Source organism: Tursiops truncatus, chromosome 1 (genome assembly GCF_011762595.2).
Source record: "Tursiops truncatus isolate mTurTru1 chromosome 1, mTurTru1.mat.Y, whole genome shotgun sequence".
NCBI classification, from domain to species: domain Eukaryota; kingdom Metazoa; phylum Chordata; class Mammalia; order Artiodactyla; family Delphinidae; genus Tursiops; species Tursiops truncatus.
Window position 1 is genome coordinate 153,572,553 of NC_047034.1, and position 18,350 is coordinate 153,590,902.

General features: G+C 52.9%; 4 protein-coding genes across 9 annotated transcripts in view; 2 read left to right on the forward strand and 2 right to left on the reverse strand.

Annotated features, from left to right (window-relative positions):
* MTF1 (metal regulatory transcription factor 1) overlaps positions 1-6,010 on the forward strand; it is a 43,019-nt gene extending 37,009 nt beyond the window's left edge. For both annotated transcript variants that reach the window (XM_019938094.3, XM_019938095.3), the window contains exon 11: positions 264-6,010. In XM_019938094.3, coding sequence (XP_019793653.1) covers positions 264-691 — 428 coding nt within the window. In that variant the 3' untranslated portion in view covers positions 692-6,010. The remainder of the gene's footprint in view (positions 1-263) is intronic.
* A 122-nt stretch (positions 6,011-6,132) lies between these two features.
* Positions 6,133-7,264, reverse strand: C1H1orf122 (chromosome 1 C1orf122 homolog). Its single transcript, XM_033837807.2, has 3 exons — positions 7,150-7,264; positions 6,857-7,058; positions 6,133-6,609 (listed from the first exon to the last, which is right to left on the reverse strand). Exons 1-3 carry the CDS (start codon positions 7,182-7,184, stop codon positions 6,514-6,516), a joined length of 333 nt encoding a protein of 110 aa, XP_033693698.1. The 5' UTR covers positions 7,185-7,264; the 3' UTR covers positions 6,133-6,513.
* A 48-nt stretch (positions 7,265-7,312) lies between these two features.
* On the forward strand, positions 7,313-14,381 carry YRDC (yrdC N6-threonylcarbamoyltransferase domain containing). 3 transcript variants are annotated; one of them, XM_033837806.2, is made up of 6 exons: positions 7,313-7,801; positions 8,346-8,460; positions 8,583-8,702; positions 9,924-10,066; positions 13,192-13,322; positions 13,534-14,381. In XM_033837806.2, the coding sequence occupies exons 1-5, from the start codon at positions 7,410-7,412 to the stop codon at positions 13,235-13,237; spliced, it is 816 nt and encodes a 271-aa protein (XP_033693697.1). In that variant the 5' UTR covers positions 7,313-7,409; the 3' UTR covers positions 13,238-13,322; positions 13,534-14,381. The 3 variants fall into 3 exon arrangements, with proteins under 3 accessions (XP_033693697.1, XP_033693691.1, XP_004324709.3); XM_004324661.4 differs by adding an exon at positions 10,368-12,986 and having other exon boundaries at positions 7,326-7,801; positions 13,192-14,381; XM_033837800.2 differs by having other exon boundaries at positions 13,192-14,381.
* Positions 8,686-18,350, reverse strand: MANEAL (mannosidase endo-alpha like). Of its 3 annotated transcripts, none has more exons than XM_073791758.1 (4): positions 17,482-18,350; positions 16,076-16,185; positions 14,666-14,742; positions 8,686-9,225 (listed from the first exon to the last, which is right to left on the reverse strand). In XM_073791758.1, exons 1-4 carry the CDS (start codon positions 18,029-18,031, stop codon positions 9,069-9,071), a joined length of 894 nt encoding a protein of 297 aa, XP_073647859.1. In that variant the 5' UTR covers positions 18,032-18,350; the 3' UTR covers positions 8,686-9,068. The 3 variants fall into 3 exon arrangements, with proteins under 3 accessions (XP_073647859.1, XP_033693687.1, XP_073647861.1); XM_033837796.2 differs by lacking the exon at positions 8,686-9,225 and adding an exon at positions 12,924-13,560 and having other exon boundaries at positions 17,482-18,326; XM_073791760.1 differs by lacking the exon at positions 8,686-9,225 and adding an exon at positions 13,147-13,283 and having other exon boundaries at positions 17,482-18,345.

An 18,350-nucleotide genomic window follows, 5' to 3' on the forward strand; every position in this document is an offset into this window, starting at 1 on the left:
GGCCGGAAATGAAGCTGGAAATACAGGGTGCATCTAGATGGTGTGTGGCTTTTCTGTCTTGGAGGGGATGGGGAGTGTCAGAACCTTCTTACTTGAGGAGGAACGTGGTCCAGTTTAAAGCAGAACCAACCCTGGAGCATGGCACGGCATCCACCCTTTCCATCGTCCCGCCTCCGTGGTGCTGAGCTAGTCCTACACCCTCCTGTCCCTCTTGCCCTTGCCCTGCGGCTACTTGAAGAGCAGTCTTTCTCGCCCTCTCGCAGGGAGCGCAGTACAGCAGATTGGCCTCAGCGTCCCTGTGATCATCATCAAACAAGAGGAGGCCTGTCAGTGTCAGTGTGCGTGCCGGGACTCCGCCAAGGAGCGGGCGGCCGGCAGGAGGAAGGGCTGTCCTTCCCCTCCCGCTCCAGCGCTGAGCACCCAGCCTCCTGATGAGCCCAGCCTGAAGCTACCACCGCAGACTTTTTCCCCGCCCCCGATCCCCCTGTCGTCCTCCGCCGCCTCCTCTTCCTGTGAGCAAAGCAGACAAGCAGTGACTCCTTCAGACCCTCAGACAGAAACGTTACGTGCCATGGATATGTCAGAGTTTCTGTCCCTCCAGAACCTGGACACGCCGTCTAATCTGATTCCCATTGAAGCACTACTGCAGGAGGAGGAGGAGATGGGCCTGACCAACAGCTTCTCCAAGTGAAAGGCCCAGCCGGATGTGCTCACCTCCGGGAACAGAGGCGGAGCAGGAGGCAGAAGGTGCGATGCCTACCATCGTGGGGTCAGCAGTTTGAAGGAGGAAGAAATCTACTGTTTGAAATCCTCACCTTTCAGACATATTTTCTTTATTCATATCCCAGGAGCATCCATTTTTAAGGAACTGATCTTTGGAGAAAAACAAACAAAAACGGAACAAAACAAAAAAAAAAAGCTAAGTTATAAATGAACTGTTTGGCTGCACTGTATGTCACTTTCGCTTATTGTCATGTGAACTTGGAAATTAAGGTTACTCGTATGCATAAAAATTCTAAATGAAAGGGTGTGGTTTCCATCAATCTGATGCTGCCCATCACTTGCACTGGGGTCTTTGTAGTCCGGGCAGTAGCGTTCAGCGTATCGGGTGTTGCTGCTCCTGTGTCTTTTGAGTCTGAGGTTGAAGCTTGCTTGGAAAGCCAGACCCTCACTCCATCAGAGAGGGAAGTGGCAAAGGCAGGTCAGACAGCCGTGAGCTGGACAGGGATCACGTGAGATGGTTTCATTGTCTGCGCTTGGTGTTGGTGGAGCTCAGGGTGACTATGGCAGGTGTCATCCTGCAGCCCAAAGGGGCAGCTGAAAGCCTGGCCCGAGGCCGCGGGGACGGTCCGCTTCCGCAGGGACCCCAGGCAAGTTGTTGACTGCTCTCTGTCCATGACACATGTGCAGAACAGGCTCTAGTGATGTGATCACAGTCTTTGCCTTCGGGTTCTCTCTTTCTCCGTTGGTTGCCAGGGCTTGCAGATCACAGTGAATTTTTCTCGGGGAACATCCCTGCTTTGTCCTAGAGTGGACATGTGGTTTATGGCCAGTCGCTGGCTGGTGGTCTGCCTTCCTTGAAGGGTATCTTCTTCCTCAGAGCAGAAGAGCTGCATTTTGCCGATCAGGAGAAGGTGCAGCTTTACAGGAGTTCTGTTCAGGCGGCGTATCATCGGCAGGCCGGGTGTCCTGGTTCCGGGTTCCAGCCAGGCCTTTGGTTGCCCCTCCCATCCCCGCCTCTCACCCCTCTGGATTTTGCATACAGCCTAGTACAGTGCAAAGAAGGATGTGACTTGCTCAGCTTAGTCATATGATTTCTAAACAAAAAACAAAAAAAGAAAAAAAAAAACACAAAGCGATGATCTTCTACTCAGGGTAAAACAAAAAAATTCCCCTTCCACCAAAAAGCCTGAAATGTTGCAATAAGTTATCTCATTTGGAATGTTTCATTAAGTTGTATTATAGGAAAAAAATTTTTTTTGATTTGTGTATAGAATTATATCCATCTCTCTGCCTTTGGCTCTGAGTCAGTCATTGCCTCTTAAAATAAAACATAAAATACAATCCACACTAAAATGGAAAGTTTCTCTTAACTGCCTATGTCAGTGTAGTCATGAGTGCTCCCCCCACTCACTGAGCTCAGAAACTAGGCATGGCCCAATGTCCAGACTGGGCCTCTGCCTCCCAAGGGCCCCTTCCCTGCCTTGAGCGAGGGGCAGGGTGCCACAAACAGGGCTGCCCTTCTGAGTCAACGATGTCGGGCAGAAAGCAGCCGTAACTTGCCTTCCTTTCCCAGTCCCTAAGGTGGAGAGATCTGTCACTCTCCTGTTCTCTGCGCCATTACTCAGGGCCAGCCAAGACAGTATCCAGAGCAGATCATCTACCTGGGAGCCAGAGGCCCTGCCTTTAACAGGATGTTCAGGGACAGATTTGGAGAAGAGGGCAGTGGTGGTAAATGTTACTGCCATGAGGAGAAATGGGCTTACCTACAAGCAGCTGGTGGTTTCTCATTGCAGAAGTCTAGTCACGAGAATCGGGGGTTTTTTGACCCTCTGCACTCTCCTGTCCAAAAGGCTGGTGGGTTCTGGCGGCCACTGGCCTCAGCAGAAGTTGATAAGGCAGGAGGAATCTTCTATTACCGCAGTGGTTCATCTTCCTGGAAAACCAGCTGCTGAGCATGGGTTGTTCTTGACCGTCTCCGGGCCTTGCACCCATAGGAAGGTTTGCGGTAGGACCCTGGCTGTTTTCTCCACACCTTCCGAGATAGAGAGCAGCATGTGGCTCCCAAATGACCTCCCCACATGCCCGTCCTAGGCTCACTTGAGATTCGGTTCCCTGGGAGCTGAGGTGGAAAGCAGGAGCCTAGGGAAGGCCGTCGGAAGTGCCATGGTTGAAATATTGCTTCCCTCCGGCCAGCCCGGGCTGTGCTTGTGTTGGGGGTCCACCCAGGTCAGTGGCTTTTCTGCTCCAAAGATCAGGGGTGATGAAGAAACTGGGTTTGGGCTGACAGATTTTCCTAGTTGAAGTATCTGCCTTTTGAGGGTACTAGAGATTACAAGGGGGACCTTCAGATCCAATCAGCTTTTGAAAACATCAAGAATGTGCTTAAAATGCTAGTGAGTGGTTGTGAAGAGTACGTTTACTCCACAGGATAGGCGGTCTCTCCTTTCCTTCTTCTAGCACGCTTCCCCGCCCCTGTCCCTTCCATCAGCCTGGCCCCTAGTGTCAAGGATCTTGAAGAAGAGAGGGTGCTGGCTAAAGTGGAGCCACAAAGAGCCTTCATGGAGAGTGGTTTTCAAACCCACGAATGAACCTAGGGTGAGGCTAGGGAAGGTGTGCAGACTTCAGGTGAAATCACGCCTTTTTTCTTCCCATGGTAACCTTAATCATTTTCACCCTGTAGACTGAGACTTCCAGCTCCCACTAGCATCTCCAGTTATACTGCCCCTTTACAGAATGCTAGTCAGCCTAGGGAATCGTGGAGTTCACGGGCCTGGCAGGTGGCAGGAAACTTTGGCTGGCACCGCCAAACTGCCTTAGTGAATTTGGTCCTTCCCAGGCAGGTGGGTGAGGCATTGAGGGAAAGTGGCCCTGCCTTTCCTGGCAGTTTGGCCAACCTCGTGGGGGTATCACTAGTTTGATGACAGGAATTGGTGTCATTCATTGAATTCCACCCCTACCCCTCCGCCCTCGCAGAAGGAGATCATGGTACAAAGTCCAGGAGGGGCCTTAAGGTGTGAAGGCTTCTCTGGGCAGAAGCAAGGGACTTCTCTTCACCACCTCTGGGAGAGTCAGTAGATTGGAGAGTTTACTTTCAGGGTCAAGGCAGCGGACTGATGGGGATAATGGGTGGGTGGGTTTTCCTGAGAGACTTTGTATAATGTGCTGAATGTGTCCAAAGGGACAAGTTTGCAGAACCTCATATTGGTATATTAAAGAAATAATAAAAAAGCACTTTACGTTATTTTATCTTTAACCCAATTGCTGCAATTTCTTTCGTGTGTGTGTGTATACACACACACACACACACATATATACTTTCCACAAAGTTTTATTTTTTGCTCAGAAAAAAAGTTAAATTGAGGTGTGAAAAGAAAAGCACTTACCTTGGTGCAATATGTGTAGCTTGATGGTTGTTGTCCCATGTGGCCCTGGCCTGGCTGCGTTTTTCCACTCCATCAGCCCTGTGCCATGAGGCTGTCCATAGGGAAACACTATTATGCATTCTCAGCAACTGCTCAATCTATGCAAGCCTTCCCTGTGTGCCCAAGGGCGCCCCCTCAGGCTCTCTGAAGAACTGCTGCGGGTCCTGTTTTCTGCTGTTGAGGCCCTTTTTCATCACTTCTTCTTGGTCCCTTGCCATCTTTTCCCCCTTCTTCACCATTACAAAGTGATGCCTGAAAGGAAGAAACTGGTTGTTCCTAGGTAGACACCTGGCACCTTCTAGACTTTTATATTTGTAATCACGTTCATTGTCCTTAATCCTAAAGACTTCTCCAGAGTCACCGAAACCATTGATTTGTGGAACTGCAACAGTATTGCTAATGAGTTTACAATTTTCCTATACCACCAATCAGAAATATGTTTGGGGAAGGCTGTGGCAGTCGTGGGTGGGGCGGTGGGGGGCGGACAACATGAGCCATTTCCATACTGCTCCCCCTACCGCCCCTGTTGGCTCTTTAAGCAAAAGCCTCCAGCCCTCATTGAATCCAGTAAACAAAGCTGTTAATAATCTGCTTTATCAACTTTCTTCCTTTCCCCTCACTCCCCTCTCCCCCGCCCATTTTATCTTCAATTCTCAGGCTACTAAAGAACTGAGTTTTAAAATATACTTCAGCCAAAGCAGAAAGATTTCCATAGATCCAATATGCAAATGGTTCTGCTGTGACATAGATCCGAAATTGACCATTCCTAAATATTGGGGAGGGGAGAGGCAACAAAACTGAATCATGCATATTTCTGATTGGTAGTCAGTTTAGCCCGTTTCCTCTGGCATACGTTGGGGGCGAGGCTAAAGAAAGGGTCCCCTGTCTCTTCTCACACCCTTTGGGGAAGCTGATGATCACTGTTTGGGCATTTCTCATTGTTACTCCTGTTCGAGAGAGGGCTTCTCAGTCTGCACTGAGAAATGCAAATTAAACTGGATCTTTATGTCTATGTGTACATAGTACAAGCTTTTTTACTGGAAGCAAAGTTTAAAACCACACACTGCCCTTTTGGTGGTGTGCCTGCTGGGCCCCAAATTGGGTGATGATGTCGTGTCACTTTCTCAGCTCAACGCAGGTTCTACTTTTTCTTACTGGGAAATTTTTCATAAAACCTTTTTTTTCCACCAAAACCCAGGGATGTTTTCTGCAATATTCTTATTATCCTTATACTGGTGCCAAGTCAGAGAGGCCTCTCTTACCCTTTTCCCCCGTGTCCTCAGGCCTCCCCAGGGCGCTCTTTGACTCAACAGTCTACATCCTTTGTTGTGTTTTGGAGAATGTGTGGGTGGGGGGGTGGTCAGAGTTCAAGGTAGCTGTTCTCTTTCCCCGTAAACTCCTAGTCCCTGTTTGGGGAAGGTGGCTGGAAACAGGTTTTTGCTGACTCTCTGGCTCAGACCTTCTGGCCAGGAGAAGCAAGACCCACGAGAGCCTTCTTTTTTTTGACACACACTAGTCATTGGCCAGAGGTCTTGGTTAAATCCCAAATAGTTTTATTTGGATTATGTAAAAGCCTATCAAATTTATTTAAGTGTGAAACATGGGAACAACAGACTTCCACTGAGCGATATGAAAACGTTACAGGTTCAGTACTTCCAAAGGAAGAAACCTCCAAACCCAAAAAAGAATAAATATGAATTTGTATTTTTGAAGAATGTGAAACAATGGTGTTTGCTTAATTGCTCATTTTGTATAAACTTAATATTGTACTTTAAAATATCTGCTAAGAAGTGAAAATTTAACTTTTTGGAATTGAAAAAGCAATATTAAATACTAATGAAATCCTAATTAAATGCTTATTTAAATCTGGTAGTATCTGTGGCATTTCTTCCCAACCCTACCCATGGTTGACAATTTTCAACCACTTCACCCCTCCCCAGCCATCAGAGTTTTAGAGAGGGGACAGAAAGGAAAGGTCGGTCACCAGGAGAGTCTGCAGGTTTCCTTTTAATCAAGGCTCTGCTAAAAGTGTTTTGTGGGGCTAGGAGCCCCCAAAGCATGAAATGGACATGTAACACGACCTGGATCCCCCAAAGCAGGCCAAACCACTCTGGCGAGCACTGCTGGTCTGCCCAAATCTGGGTAATCAGACTGGGTATTCGTTGGCTACATTTCAGAGCTCAGCACTGCCTTCAGCCAGGATGAAGTGGGAGTGAACCCAGCTGCTAGCAGAGCTGCCACCCCGGCTGAGAGCCAAGTACCAGCCACTGCCAGTGAAGACTGGCCCCTTTATTGAAAGGGAGTTGTTCACAGTCCAGCTACCAGCCCTGGGGAGGGAGAGAAGTCAGGGCGCCCGGCTCGGGGATGGTCAGGGCTCCGTAGCTCCATCGCCGGCATCCTTTGGAAAGCCACCTCTGGCGGAGACAGCTGTCTGGGAGGGTGCTCCAGGTTTGGCTGAGACGTTCTGATTGGAACAGAAGAAAGAAAAAAAGTGAGGCTGGGAGGAAAGGCCTTGGATTAGGCCCTGCAAGAGATGGCCACTTGGCATCTGGATAGCACTTAACTTTTTCAAAGCCTCTCGCCCAACTGAAAGGCAGTGGGCGATAAAGCGGTGGGGACACTCTTCCACCCTCCAGGGGAAGCCAGAACTTAGCAAGTGCGGCCAGTGGGCAGTCCCCACCTCCCAGGCCCAGCCCGGGGTGGGCACTGACCCCGCCACCAGCCGGCTCCGGGCGCCGGCGGCCCAGCTGCCGCAGCATCTCCTCGCAGGCGGCGATGGTGTCCAGGAGCTGCCGCTGCCGCTGTTCCACCGCATCCAGCAGCTGCTGGGCGCGCTCATCCCGGGGCGGCTGCGGGGGTGGCCTCCCGCCGAGCCCCAGCCCCGCCTTCCCACGGTCCACGCCGGCAGCCTCCCTGCCCGGGAGAGAGCGAGACAGACGGTCAGGGCCGGCGCTTGCGCGGGGTCAGAGCCCCTTTCCCCCCGCCCCAACGGGCCCCCTCTCACCCCCGTGACCAGTCTGAGCCCGGGCCCCATTCCATCTCCGCCTGCGCGGCCCGACCACCGCCCCCCTTTCGGCCGCCCCCCCTCCCCAGCCCTGCGCTAAGGCTCCGCAAAGCTGCGCCCCGCCCCGTCCCCACCGGTCTCCTTCAATCCTCCTGGGGGTCGCGGTCCCTTTAAGTTGCCCAGCACGGTGGTGGGGCGGAGCCTCCCAGACCGGAAGGTGACTGGGCGCGTCACTTCCTCCCGGAAGCAGGCCTGGGCGGATGTCTCCGGCGCGTCCGTGCACGGGGCTGAGGGCCGCGGTGGCTGCCAGCATAGGGTTGAGCGAGGGGCCGGCGGGCTCCGCCCGGAGCGGGCGCCTTCTCCGTCCGCCGAGCCCCGCTCCGGCGGCGCCGGGGGCTCGGCTGTTCCGGCTCCCGGGGAGCGGGGCCGTGCGGGCCGCAAACCCGGAGCGCGCCGGCTGGACCGAGGCGCTGCGGGCCGCCGTGGCCGAGCTGCGCGCCGGCGCCGTGGTGGCCGTCCCCACCGATACGCTGTACGGCCTGGCCTGCTCGGCGAGCTGCTCGGAGGCACTGGGCGTCGTGTACCGCGTCAAGGGCCGCAGCGAGACCAAGCCGCTGGCCGTGTGCCTGGGCCGCGTGGCCGACGTCTACAGGTGAGGACGCCCCGACCCGGCCCTGTTGGGGGCGGCACCGCGGGAGGGGTTTCCGGTGACAGGCTTGGGAGACTGAGGCGCGGAGAGCGGGAGGGGCTTGTCCAGGCTCACCCGGGAATCCGGAACTGGAAACGTGTATGGAGCGCTTAGCGTCTGCCAGGCCTTGAACGAGATCGGGGGCGCAGCGATGAACGAGGCAGGCGGGGTCCCTATTCTTCTGGCGTTTTTGTGATAATGGGCGGGGGGGGACGCCCACGGTTTAAGAAAAAAGAGGGGGAGCACGGTAGCTTAAGTTAGTAGGGAGTGCTTTGAAGAAAGTAAAACGTGTAGCGTGAAAGCGGTGCAGCTGTTGTAGCCTGCGGGTCCAAGCCTGGGGCGGTCCTCTGGAGCCCTGCTTTCTGCTCAAGCTCTTGGGGGTGAACAGGGAAGACAGGCGGATCCCATTGTAGACCCTCGGGTCACCTTTCCTAGATCTGCCTAGAGTCTGGAATAGGACCAGCAGTGCCTTTCATTTGGTTGGATTTGTGTTCCCTCTGTTTCCCAGGTACTGCCGTGTGAGAGTACCTGAGGGGCTCCTGAACGACCTGCTGCCAGGACCAGTGACCCTGGTGATGGAACGCTCGGAGGAGCTCAACAAGGACCTGAACCCCTTCACTCCTGTGAGTCAGGTTTTCTCTTGTGTCCCCAGACTTCCGCTGTTTGGCTTTCGCTAGGATCCAGGCCAGAGCCATCTCCCACCCCTTCAACCTTTCTGATGATCCCCTTTCTCTTTGCCTCATAGCTTGTAGGCATCCGGATTCCTGACCACGCCTTCATGCAGGACTTGGCCCAGGTGTTTGGGGGACCGCTTGCTCTCACCAGCGCCAACCTCAGCTCCCAGACCAGCTCTCTGAATGTTGAGGTGAGTTACCCAGTCCTCCCCCCGGAAATGTCACCAGGCCACAGTTTCCTCTGAACCAGAGGGGCTGATGGTCCACTGGAATTGCCTGGCAGGGGAGCTGCCCTTTTGGTCTGATGGTGGGAAGTCTGCCTAGGTGGCCGGGGTGGGGGAATACAGAATGATCTCAGAAAAGGTTTATTTTAAAGTTTGAAAGGCGAGGGGGAGAATTGGTGTTGTTTTCCTACTGTCTTTTTAACAGTAAGAGACATCATAAGTACATGTTTTTTTCTCATTCTGTTGGGATAGCAGTCGTTGGAGAATACAGTTGGGTGATAAGTCTTCATAACTTGCTGTAAAGAAAGTTAAGACTCTGAAAAGTTAAATCACTTATCCCAGGGACTCCTGGTCCTGTTCTCTTACCTCTGTCACAAGCCAGGTCAAAGAAGGGATCACCCACGGGAATTCCCTGGCCATCCGGTGGTTAGGATTCCGCGCTTTCATTGCCGAGGGCCCAGGTTCAATCCCTAGTCGGGGAACTAAGATCCTGGAAGCCGCGCAGTGTGGCCAAAAAGAAAAGACAGAAAGGATCGTCCTAATCCTGTCTTGGCGGAGTAGCTTAGAATGAATGAGAACGGAAAGAAGTTTGACTGAGCATACTTCTTTTCTCCTACTGGTCTTAAATGCAGAACATAGCAAAGTGATTTTACTTTCATAGTAAAGTGTTTCCATGCCCAGACGTAGAGAGTGGGTTCAGGGGCTTTGGAAAGTGAGAGCCCAGCACCCCTTCTTATTCTCAGGCTTTACTTGATCCTGGTGGCTATATCCTAGGCATTGGTGATGGGGATTCTTACCTTTTCGGCAAGCAGCTTACCTATCCAGCACAGTAACTGGTATTTATGATCCCCCATCCCAAATTCCCAGGCCTAACTGCCACTGCAGTGCCTTCATGCGGGGTGAGGGTGGAGAGTGGTGCTCTGGCTCAGTTAACAATTCAGTCCACAGTTCTGAAGGGGAACTCCTTTCCATAGCCCAAGGATTGAGTGCCAACGGCGTGCAGTTGCAGAGTCCCCCCCATTTCTCCTGCCCTGATCCAGAGTTTAAATGAGGTTCCTTACCCTGCTTAGAGGAAGATGCCTGCTGTTTTAGAGCTGTGTGATCTCTGTCTTAGGTGCCCTGTGTGCGGTATGACATCATTGCAGATGCCAGAGGTGGTGTCCATGCTCTTCCTCTCCCTCTTCTCAGGAATTTCAGGACCTCTGGCCTCGCTTGTCCTTGGTCATTGATGGGGGACCAATTGGGGACGACCAGAGCCCTGAGTGTCGACTAGGCTCAACTGTGGTTGACTTGTCTGTGCCTGGAGTGTTTGGCATCATTCGTCCGGGTTGGTGAGTCTCTTTGCTGTGGCACAGGGATAGGATTTGAGGGAGGTTGGGAGATGCAAACAAAAAAAGGTTGTCACTCCTATCTTGCCCTGAGGGGAGCGGGCAGGTTTGGAGATGTGGTGGGTGGAGTGGAACTCAGTTTGCTAGTGTTTGCTGGCTTTTTCAGAATTCAAAAGGATTCATCAAGGGTTTGATGAACAGAGCATAGTATGATCGAAGAGTTTAGAGGTCCCTGATCTCCAGAATCTGGTGGGCTCGGGGCTTTGAGAAGTCAAACCCTAACTGTCCTCCATTTCCTCCCCAGTGCCCTAGAAAGTACTTCGGCCATCCTCCAGAAGTACGGGCTGCTCCCCTTACGTGAATCCTGCTTGTGAAACTCCGGAGGAGGGAGGGCGCAAGGACTGGTGCTGGACACTGTGTGTCCGACTGCTGGTGGCTGGCAAGGCCTCATTGGCAGAGGCCGCTGGGGCTACAGTGTTACTAGTCTGACCTTTTAAGGCAAAGTTTCTTTCTGAACACTACGGACCAGGCCTCAGAAGCTGCTGGTTAAGCCTCACACCTGGTTGGGGAGGTTATATTTATTTATAATTTCATATATGAGCCAAAAGCTGAATAGAGGTTTTAAGAGTATTCCGAGGATGGCCTTGTTCTGATAAGTTTTTCCGATCTTTGAAAAATAAATAACAGATTTGGAATCTAGTGAGAGCTTCTCTGGTGGGTAGTGGCACTTAAGGTCCAAATCAACTAACACATTGGTTGGTGCTTTTCAAAAGTCTCAAGTGACCAAGTGCATGAGTTTTATGCTTCTGAAGCTGGAACCAGTTTAGGACAAAAATAAAAACTGTAGAGCCATCGACCAAACACTGCTTCCTCTGAACCAGGGGGCTGGTTCTTTGCTGTAATTGCCTGGCGGAGAGTCACCATTTTGGTCTAATGGTGGGAGGTAAGCTCAGCTGGCACAGGGGTTGGGGGTGGGGTCCAAATTAAGGAATATTGGAAAATAAATCTCTACTGTCCTGTCCAGCCACTTTTTTCTTATTTATTCGTAATATAAATTATAATGAATTATACCTACAACACCTTTATTTAAATGCAGTGTCTACTCAGCAGCCTTTATCTTTATTCATATGTATACAAGTGTTAAAAACATACTTACTATTGGGCATTTGAACTTAGCTTTTTCTTTAATAGAAAAAATGCTGTTAAACATCTTTGTGAATGTTTTATTTTCCTTCTTTTGAATTATTTCCTTGGGGTAGGATTACTGGGTCCAAGTGTGTGGCCATTTTCTTGGCTCTTGATAGAGGTTAGCCTTCAAAAGAACTGAATCAACCTGCACTGCCATCAGCAGTGTGTGAGAATTACTGCGCCTGCCCCCCGGTTCTGGCCATACTTTTACTAGTCTTAAAAATATGCATATGTGAACTGAAGCCTCAGTGTCACTCCCTTGTAAATTATTCTAGGTCATCATCTAGCCCTTTTCACCTGTCCCTGCCTGCCTTGGTTTCCCCAACTGAGTCACAGCAAGGGGACCAGGCCTGCCCCATCCGTTGGTGGGATTTAGTACCTGTTAACCTAACTGGAGCTAGGAGTCCTTGTGACCAGTAGGGCTCACTTCCACCCCTCTCCCCTCACACCCCAGTTCTCAGAACTAGGATTCAGTCTGAGCCCATAAACTTCTCAATACGGTCGTTTCCAATGCACATATTTTCAAGTAGATCCTAAGAATTTTGCCAAGAGGGTGTCCCAGGGCCTGCTTTGAGGGTCCCTGCAATTAGCATATTCGTTTATTTGTAAATAAGCACTGGTTTGTTAAATATTCCCTCTAGAAATCTTGTTGAAACTAATTTCTTAAGCAAACTCGACTGCGTTGTGCTAACCCTGTAGCCAGCCCATCCCATATGTCAATTTGTCACAGAATCTGAGGAGTTAAGAGTTCGTGGTCCTGAAGGGATCAAAAGGAAAGCTGATTTGAGAATAGGAACAACACGTCATTTTTAATACAAATCACAGTCGCACTGAAAATGGCTCTGGTGAGTGGGCCTCATTCAGTTCAGGCAGCTAAAGGGAGGGGGGTGTCCTAGTCCTCCCCCTGGAGCTAAATGTTTACCTAGGAAAACGGAGGCTCTGGAGCGCAGAGGTATTTTCTTCGAGGAAAAAGAACTGAACTCCCAGCACTGGGCAAAACAGCAAAAAGGAAAAACTTATAGCTGTGCTTAGGCACTAGCTACAAGGCCACACCAGATTAGGAAAGCTGGCTCCTGTAAGCTTCGGAAGACAGGAGCCATTCCTGGTCGAGTTTTCCCCCAGCACCTGGCACGCGGTAAGGTGCTCGCAGAGTATGTGTTGAATGAATGTGTGAGTGCTCAGGATTATTTCCTGATAATTGGGTTCGGGAATCTACTGGGAAGAGCTTAAACTGAGAATGTTCCCTTTTAGAAAGTCTTAAATGTGGTTCCCTAACTTGGGGAAGACAGATGACGTGGGAAGGAGGCCTGGAGAGGACGCAGGTTGGCAGAGAGCAGGGTGCATGCTAGCCCAGAGCCCTGACACCCTTCTAAGACCAGTGACTTGGCGACTCCAGAACACCAACCAGCTGAGCTCCAAGCTAGACGGGATTGTCTTAAAGTGTTCTCACTGAGGATGTGGAGCTGCCTTGGGCTAAGCCCAGCCACCGGCCAGCCCCTGGGGTTCCCTTTCTGGAACACCACCTAGTTTCCTGTCCCTGCAGGGCACTCTGGCACCCACCTGCCTCAGAAGCACTCAGCCGCTGACTTGGGAGCGAGTGCCGAGCCCCACGTGGTGACATCTTCCAGTGAGGCTGGGACGTCAGCACCTCCTGCCCCTGCCTGCAGGCCCCTCACATCAGCCACTGCTCCTTCTCTTTGATGAAGTGTTCCGCCCAGCGGCGCGTCAGCTCTAGGTACAGGCTGGGCTGATGAGGCAGGTAGTCCAAATACAGCCGAGTCGGCGTCTTCTTGGGAATGGCCTTCTCAATCTGGGTGCCCTCGTGCCACTCATTGAAGGAGGTGATGGAGACGATCTCGGGCCTCACGGTCAGGGCTGCCTGCAGGGCCGTCTCATAGTACTTGCCGTTGACCCTGTTCCGCGTACTGTGGTTGTTCCAGGGCCGGATGCTGGTGTCAATGTAGCCAGGCCCCACGCTGGGAATGAACATGAGGTTGTTGGCATTGCAGAAGTTCTTCACAGCTTTCCAGTTCTGATGGGAGGAGCCGAAGGAGAAACCATTGGAGGCAAAGTAGGTGTACATGCCATCAAATCCGGCGGCCAGGATGTCATGGGTGTGGCCCTCCTCCACCAGCAGCGCTATGAAGACCCCATCGTAGGGGGTGTTGCGGATTGAGTGGGGCCCGTTCGGTGTCAGGAGGTGGGCCCAGGCCTCGGGGGATGTCAGGTAGGAGTCATAGATATAAAAGAGTGGGAGGCTCTTACCCATGCTGTTCTTATAGCGGTAAAATGCACCATGGGAGCCATACCTGAGGAGCAGGAGGAAGAAAAGGCTGAGCCAGCAGCCTAAGAGAAAAGAAGCCAGCACAGCCGGAGGGCTGGCCATGAGTGAGATCTTTCCTGATGTCCAAGCACAATTTTGAGTCCACTTGGACTCCACAGTTGGACTCATCATGCCTCTAAGCAAGAACCCAGTTCCCTCCCACCCTCCCCCGAGCCTTGTCATTCCTCTATTTAAGCCTCACTTCCCTGCCCCAGGCCGAGCCACCACCATCTTCTATCTGGACTGTACCGACAGCCACCTAACTGGTCTCCAGGCTCCCACTTCCACCTCCCTATAACCCAGTCTCTTTTTAAAGCGTAAATCAGATCTGACTGCTCCTTACCGGAGACCAGCAAGGCCCCGCCTACTTGATCTGACCCTGCCCACCGCTATTCCTGCTATTACCCCATCTATCGCTTCACTCCGGCTACACTGGCTGCCGTCAAGCTTGTCCTATCAGACGGCCTTTGGATCTGACAGCCCTCTGCCTGGAGTTTTCTGCCTGCCCCAGATCTCTGCAGAGCTGACTCTTCCTTTAGGTGCTGGCTTACATGTCACCTCAGAGAAGCTCACTGGACCACCCATTCTAAAGTTGTTTCTTGGACACACTCTTAACACCTGCTTTATTCTGTTATTACTTCTTCATAGTATAGATCGCCATTTGATTTGTCATCTATAACCACTATCTGCTCACTGCACACCCGCCCGAGGATGTAAACTTTGGTAGCCCTACCCACTGCTGTACAACTGGGACTTAGGACAGTGCCTCGACACCTGAAGGCACTCAATAAATATTTTTTGAATGAATGATATATGCAAGCCATTTGCAAGCCACTTTCCACCTATATTAGCTCATGTTAACTCTCACAAGACTCAAAGGTTAAGAGGACTGCCTCTGATCACAGAATGGAGGCCGCAGAACCAGAATTCAAACCCAGGTTGCTGTCTCCAAGCCCAGTACTCTTTTACTCTTTTTAGATGCTGGGGACACGGGCATTCTGCCCTTTTGTCTCTTGACCTGCGCCTCCAAGCCTTCTAGCCCTACCCCCATTTAGATCCCCACCAAAATCCAGGTCCCAGAGCAGCCTTACGTGTCAATGATATACTTGATGTTGTCATGCAGAGTGATGTCATCTCGGCCCTTGTAGGGTTGGATGTGGAAGGCCACCTGCCACAAACAGGAGATATTGGTCAGGTGAGTATCTGTCCAGAGGCCACAACCTATAAGGCTCGTGCTTCAAGTATGGGTTGGAGAAGAGGCTGAGTTCAGGAGAGACCTGGCAGTCATGGGCACAGTGTAAATAAAAGCAACCACTGCCCTCAGGGCCCGAAAAACAGGGGTGAGTTTTCCCACCTCCCACAGCAGGGCCTCTGGGAATCATTCTGATGGGCTGTTGCAGGCTGGCCAATAGGTTTCAACTTATGTGCCAGCTCCCAGTGGTTGGCACTAGCTGCCTGAAACTATGGGAAGACGTGTCCATAGGAAAACGTGCCGTGATCTGTTTAATGTGCCAGTGATGGGCTCAGGAACAGGAGCGGGGCTCGTTTTCATCGTTTTTCTTCTTTTGCCATACAGAGGTAAGGGCAGTGACTTACTTGATTGGTACACGTGGGGAAAGTAACTGGCCAGCTCCATCCTTCCTCTTGAAAGAGAGCCTGCCTGATGAGAGCACGTGTTGTGCTTTACTACTTGAGGCCCAGCACTGCCTCCCACTAGGGAGTTGAGGCTGGAGTTCAGTCTGTGGGCCTATTTGGCCCTTGTCTGCCCTCTCTCCAGGATCAGGGTCTCCAACCTAACCTCTATCACCGTGATATTAATTTAGTCTCCCATTTATCCTATATTTTTCCCAAAACTTTTTTTCAGAACTCAAAAAATAAGAGTGACATAGGCACCTAGAGAAATGGTACAGATGAACCGGTTTGCAGGGCAGAAATAGAGACACAGATGTAGAGAACAAACGTATGGACACCAAGGGGGGAAAGTGGCGGGGTGGTGGTGGTGGGATGAATTGGGAGATTGGGATTGACATATATACACTAATATGTATCAAATAGATAACTGGGCTTCCCTGGTGGCGCAGTGGTTGAGAGTCCGCCTGCCGATGCAGGGGACACGGGTTCGTGCCCCGGTCCGGGAAGATCCCCACATGCCGTGGAGCGGCTGGGCCCGTGAGCCATGGCCGCTGAGCCTGCGCGTCTGGAGCCTGTGCTCCGCAACGGGAGAGGCCACAACAGTGAGAGGCCCGCGTACCAAAAAAAAAAAAAAAAAAAAAAGATAACTAAGAAGAACCTGCTCTATAAAAAATAAATAAAATAAAATTCAAAAAAAAAGTGACATAGGCATTATTTATTAGACCCCTACCCACAACACCACACTTGCTACGTATTTGCATACCTGGGCTAACGCCAAGAACTTTGGTAGAGGCACTATCCCTGTGGGTGGAGGAGGGGACATCTCCAGAATCGGCCAGAGAGCATTTGACATCTTCTTGGAGACTCACCTGGATGTTGTGCTGATGGGCAGCGTCCAGAATGGTGGGCACCAGGTCATCTGAGGGTTCCCCATTATCATCAGCCATGCCAGGTGGGTACCAGGACAAGACCAGGACGCCTGAGACACAACACAGAGGCTACTTCAGAGACACACAGTACCCCACAACAGAGAATTCCTTCCTCACAAACCATCTCCAACTGCAGAATGGTTTCTGAATGAAACCTTGAGGGAGACTCCTGCCAGGTTCTCTTCTTGCAGATCAGATCCCTGAGCTGTGAGTCCTGGAGCTGTCCATGCCTGCGGTGCTGAAGCTCAGTGACTGCAGGAACCCTAACGTGTCAGGCCTGGAAGGAGCCGGGAGCCTCGGCAGCCTCTGGCCTGCATTAGCAAGTAGTTAAACAAGGGGAAACGGGTGGACAATGACACACCCACCTGGAAGGCACAGTCCTGTCTCTGGGGGAGAGGAGCACCTCTGAGGTCCCTCAGGGAGAGGAGCCCTGAGCAGAGGTCATTTTACCCTTCCCGTGGGAAATAACATTTGTCTCAACTGTCTGCCCCTCTAGATGGTAGAATCTTGAGGGATGGCCTCTGTGCTATTTATCTGTGAATACTTCCCACCACTGTCTCTGGCATTCGATTTTCCCACCACACATTAACCATTTCCAGAGAAATTGAAATGTACTGTAAAATCCAGCAGAATTCAGTGACAAAATCTGAAATAAGTCAGCCTCCCCACCCCAGCCTGCCTACAGGGGGGCTTCTTTTCAAGCAGAGTACTTGAAAAGCTCCCAGGCCCCTTACAGCAAATAGAGCAGGGTCCATCATACAACGTGGGCAAACTTTCCTTTCTGCAACCAGCAAACTCAGGAAAGGCTGCTGCCCTACCCTGTGCCTAGTGTGAAAGCAGAGGCCATCCCAGGCACTACTGCTCTGAACCCCAGACTCCTGCGGGGCCAGGGCACCCAGGCCTCACTTAACCCAAACCGAGAAGCCCAATAGACTGCCCTCCTCTCCTCGCTCTCCCTACCTGGGACAGCCCTGGTGCAAACGCCTTCCACTGGCCCTCCCAGCAGCTCTGCTCTAGGAAAGGGCCCTGGAATGGTAGGGGGTCAGAAGGCAGAGGTGGAGGAGTCTGAAAACTAGGAGATGGGGGCGGGGTCTCCTGGTGAGCATGGGATGAGAGTTCTAGAAGAGAAGAGGTAGAAGCCAGGCTGAGTGGGACCAAAGGCCCCGTGATAGGAGCAGTGGAAGTTGGGGTCTCCTGGTGAGCATGGGATGAGAGTTCTAGAAGAGAAGAGGTAGAAGCCAGGCTGAGTGGGACCAAAGGCCCCGTGATAGGAGCAGTGGAAGTTGGGGTGTGGGAACGAAGAAAGGCGAGGCTGGGGACCCAGCGACGGGGGAGGGGGAGCTCACCAATGGCGGCTTCCTTCAGCTGGGTCATGTGCTCCCGCAGCACGTCGGGGTCCCGGGAGCTGTAGGGCCCCAGCTCCGGGTAGAAGCTGGAGCCCAAGTCTTCGGGGGGGCTGTGGCGGCCGCGGGGGTAGCTGGCCGAGATCTTGGGGTCCCAGTGCGGCACCATGACGTGGTCCCAGTGAATGTAGTGGCCCTCGCGCCGCGGGCTCCCGTACCACGAGTAGTAGAAGGCGTGCAGGTCCGAGTAGACGCGCAGACTCTGCCCGGGGGCGGGCTCGGCCTCCGCTGGGGCCGGCCCCGGGGAGCTGCCCGGACCCGCGGTGCGGGGCGGAGGCGGCGGCGGCGGCGGCGCGGCGGGGGCGGCCGGGGCCCGGGCGGCCGGCGCGGGGCCCCCCTCGGGGCGTCGCTCAAAGGGCGCCAGCTCCAGGCCGGGGCCCAGCGCCGGGAGTCCGTCCGGAGCCTTGAGCGTGCGCAGGCCCATAAGAGTGCCGAAAGCGAAGAGCAGCACCAAGAACAGCGCGATGCAGGCGCGGCGCCGCCGCCGGGCCATGGCGGCCCCCGCGCTCTCCGCGTCCCGCCCGGCTACCTCCCCGCGCGCCGCGCCATGGCTGCCCGCCCGGCTCCCGCGCGTCGCGCAGCCCGCGCGCGTCCCAGGGAAACGGCGACTCCGAGCGCCGAGCGCGGCGTGGGCGGCTCCCTGCCTCTCCCCCGCAGTGCGGGCGGGCCCGGCACACAGAGAGTGCAGGCGGCGCAGACCAACTGGTCGCGAGCCGCGGGGGGAGTGGACGCGGAGAGCTACGAGATCCCGGGCCAAAGGAGCAGGGGCCAAAGTCAAGGCGCGTGGCTCGCGGAGGATCTGTCGCCTTTCA

Excerpts from the sequence above, each read along its gene's own strand:
- MANEAL (XM_033837796.2), bottom strand. The coding sequence starts at position 18,031 with ATGGCCCGGCGGCGGCGCCGCGCCTGCATCGCGCTGTTCTTGGTGCTG. Across the intron at positions 16,186-17,481 it reads GCTGAAGGAAGCCGCCATTG|GCGTCCTGGTCTTGTCCTGG; the intron begins GTGAGCTCCCCC and ends GTTGTGTCTCAG. Across the intron at positions 14,743-16,075 it reads CCCATCAGCACAACATCCAG|GTGGCCTTCCACATCCAACC; the intron begins GTGAGTCTCCAA and ends TGTTTGTGGCAG.
- YRDC (XM_004324661.4), top strand. The coding sequence starts at position 7,410 with ATGTCTCCGGCGCGTCCGTGCACGGGGCTGAGGGCCGCGGTGGCTGCC. Across the intron at positions 8,461-8,582 it reads ACCTGAACCCCTTCACTCCT|CTTGTAGGCATCCGGATTCC; the intron begins GTGAGTCAGGTT and ends TTTGCCTCATAG. Across the intron at positions 8,703-9,923 it reads CCAGCTCTCTGAATGTTGAG|GAATTTCAGGACCTCTGGCC; the intron begins GTGAGTTACCCA and ends CCCTCTTCTCAG.
- C1H1orf122 (XM_033837807.2), bottom strand. The coding sequence starts at position 7,184 with ATGGAATGGGGCCCGGGCTCAGACTGGTCACGGGG. Across the intron at positions 7,059-7,149 it reads GGCTCAGACTGGTCACGGGG|GGAGGCTGCCGGCGTGGACC; the intron begins GTGAGAGGGGGC and ends TCTCCCGGGCAG. Across the intron at positions 6,610-6,856 it reads CGGAGCCGGCTGGTGGCGGG|AACGTCTCAGCCAAACCTGG; the intron begins GTCAGTGCCCAC and ends TGTTCCAATCAG.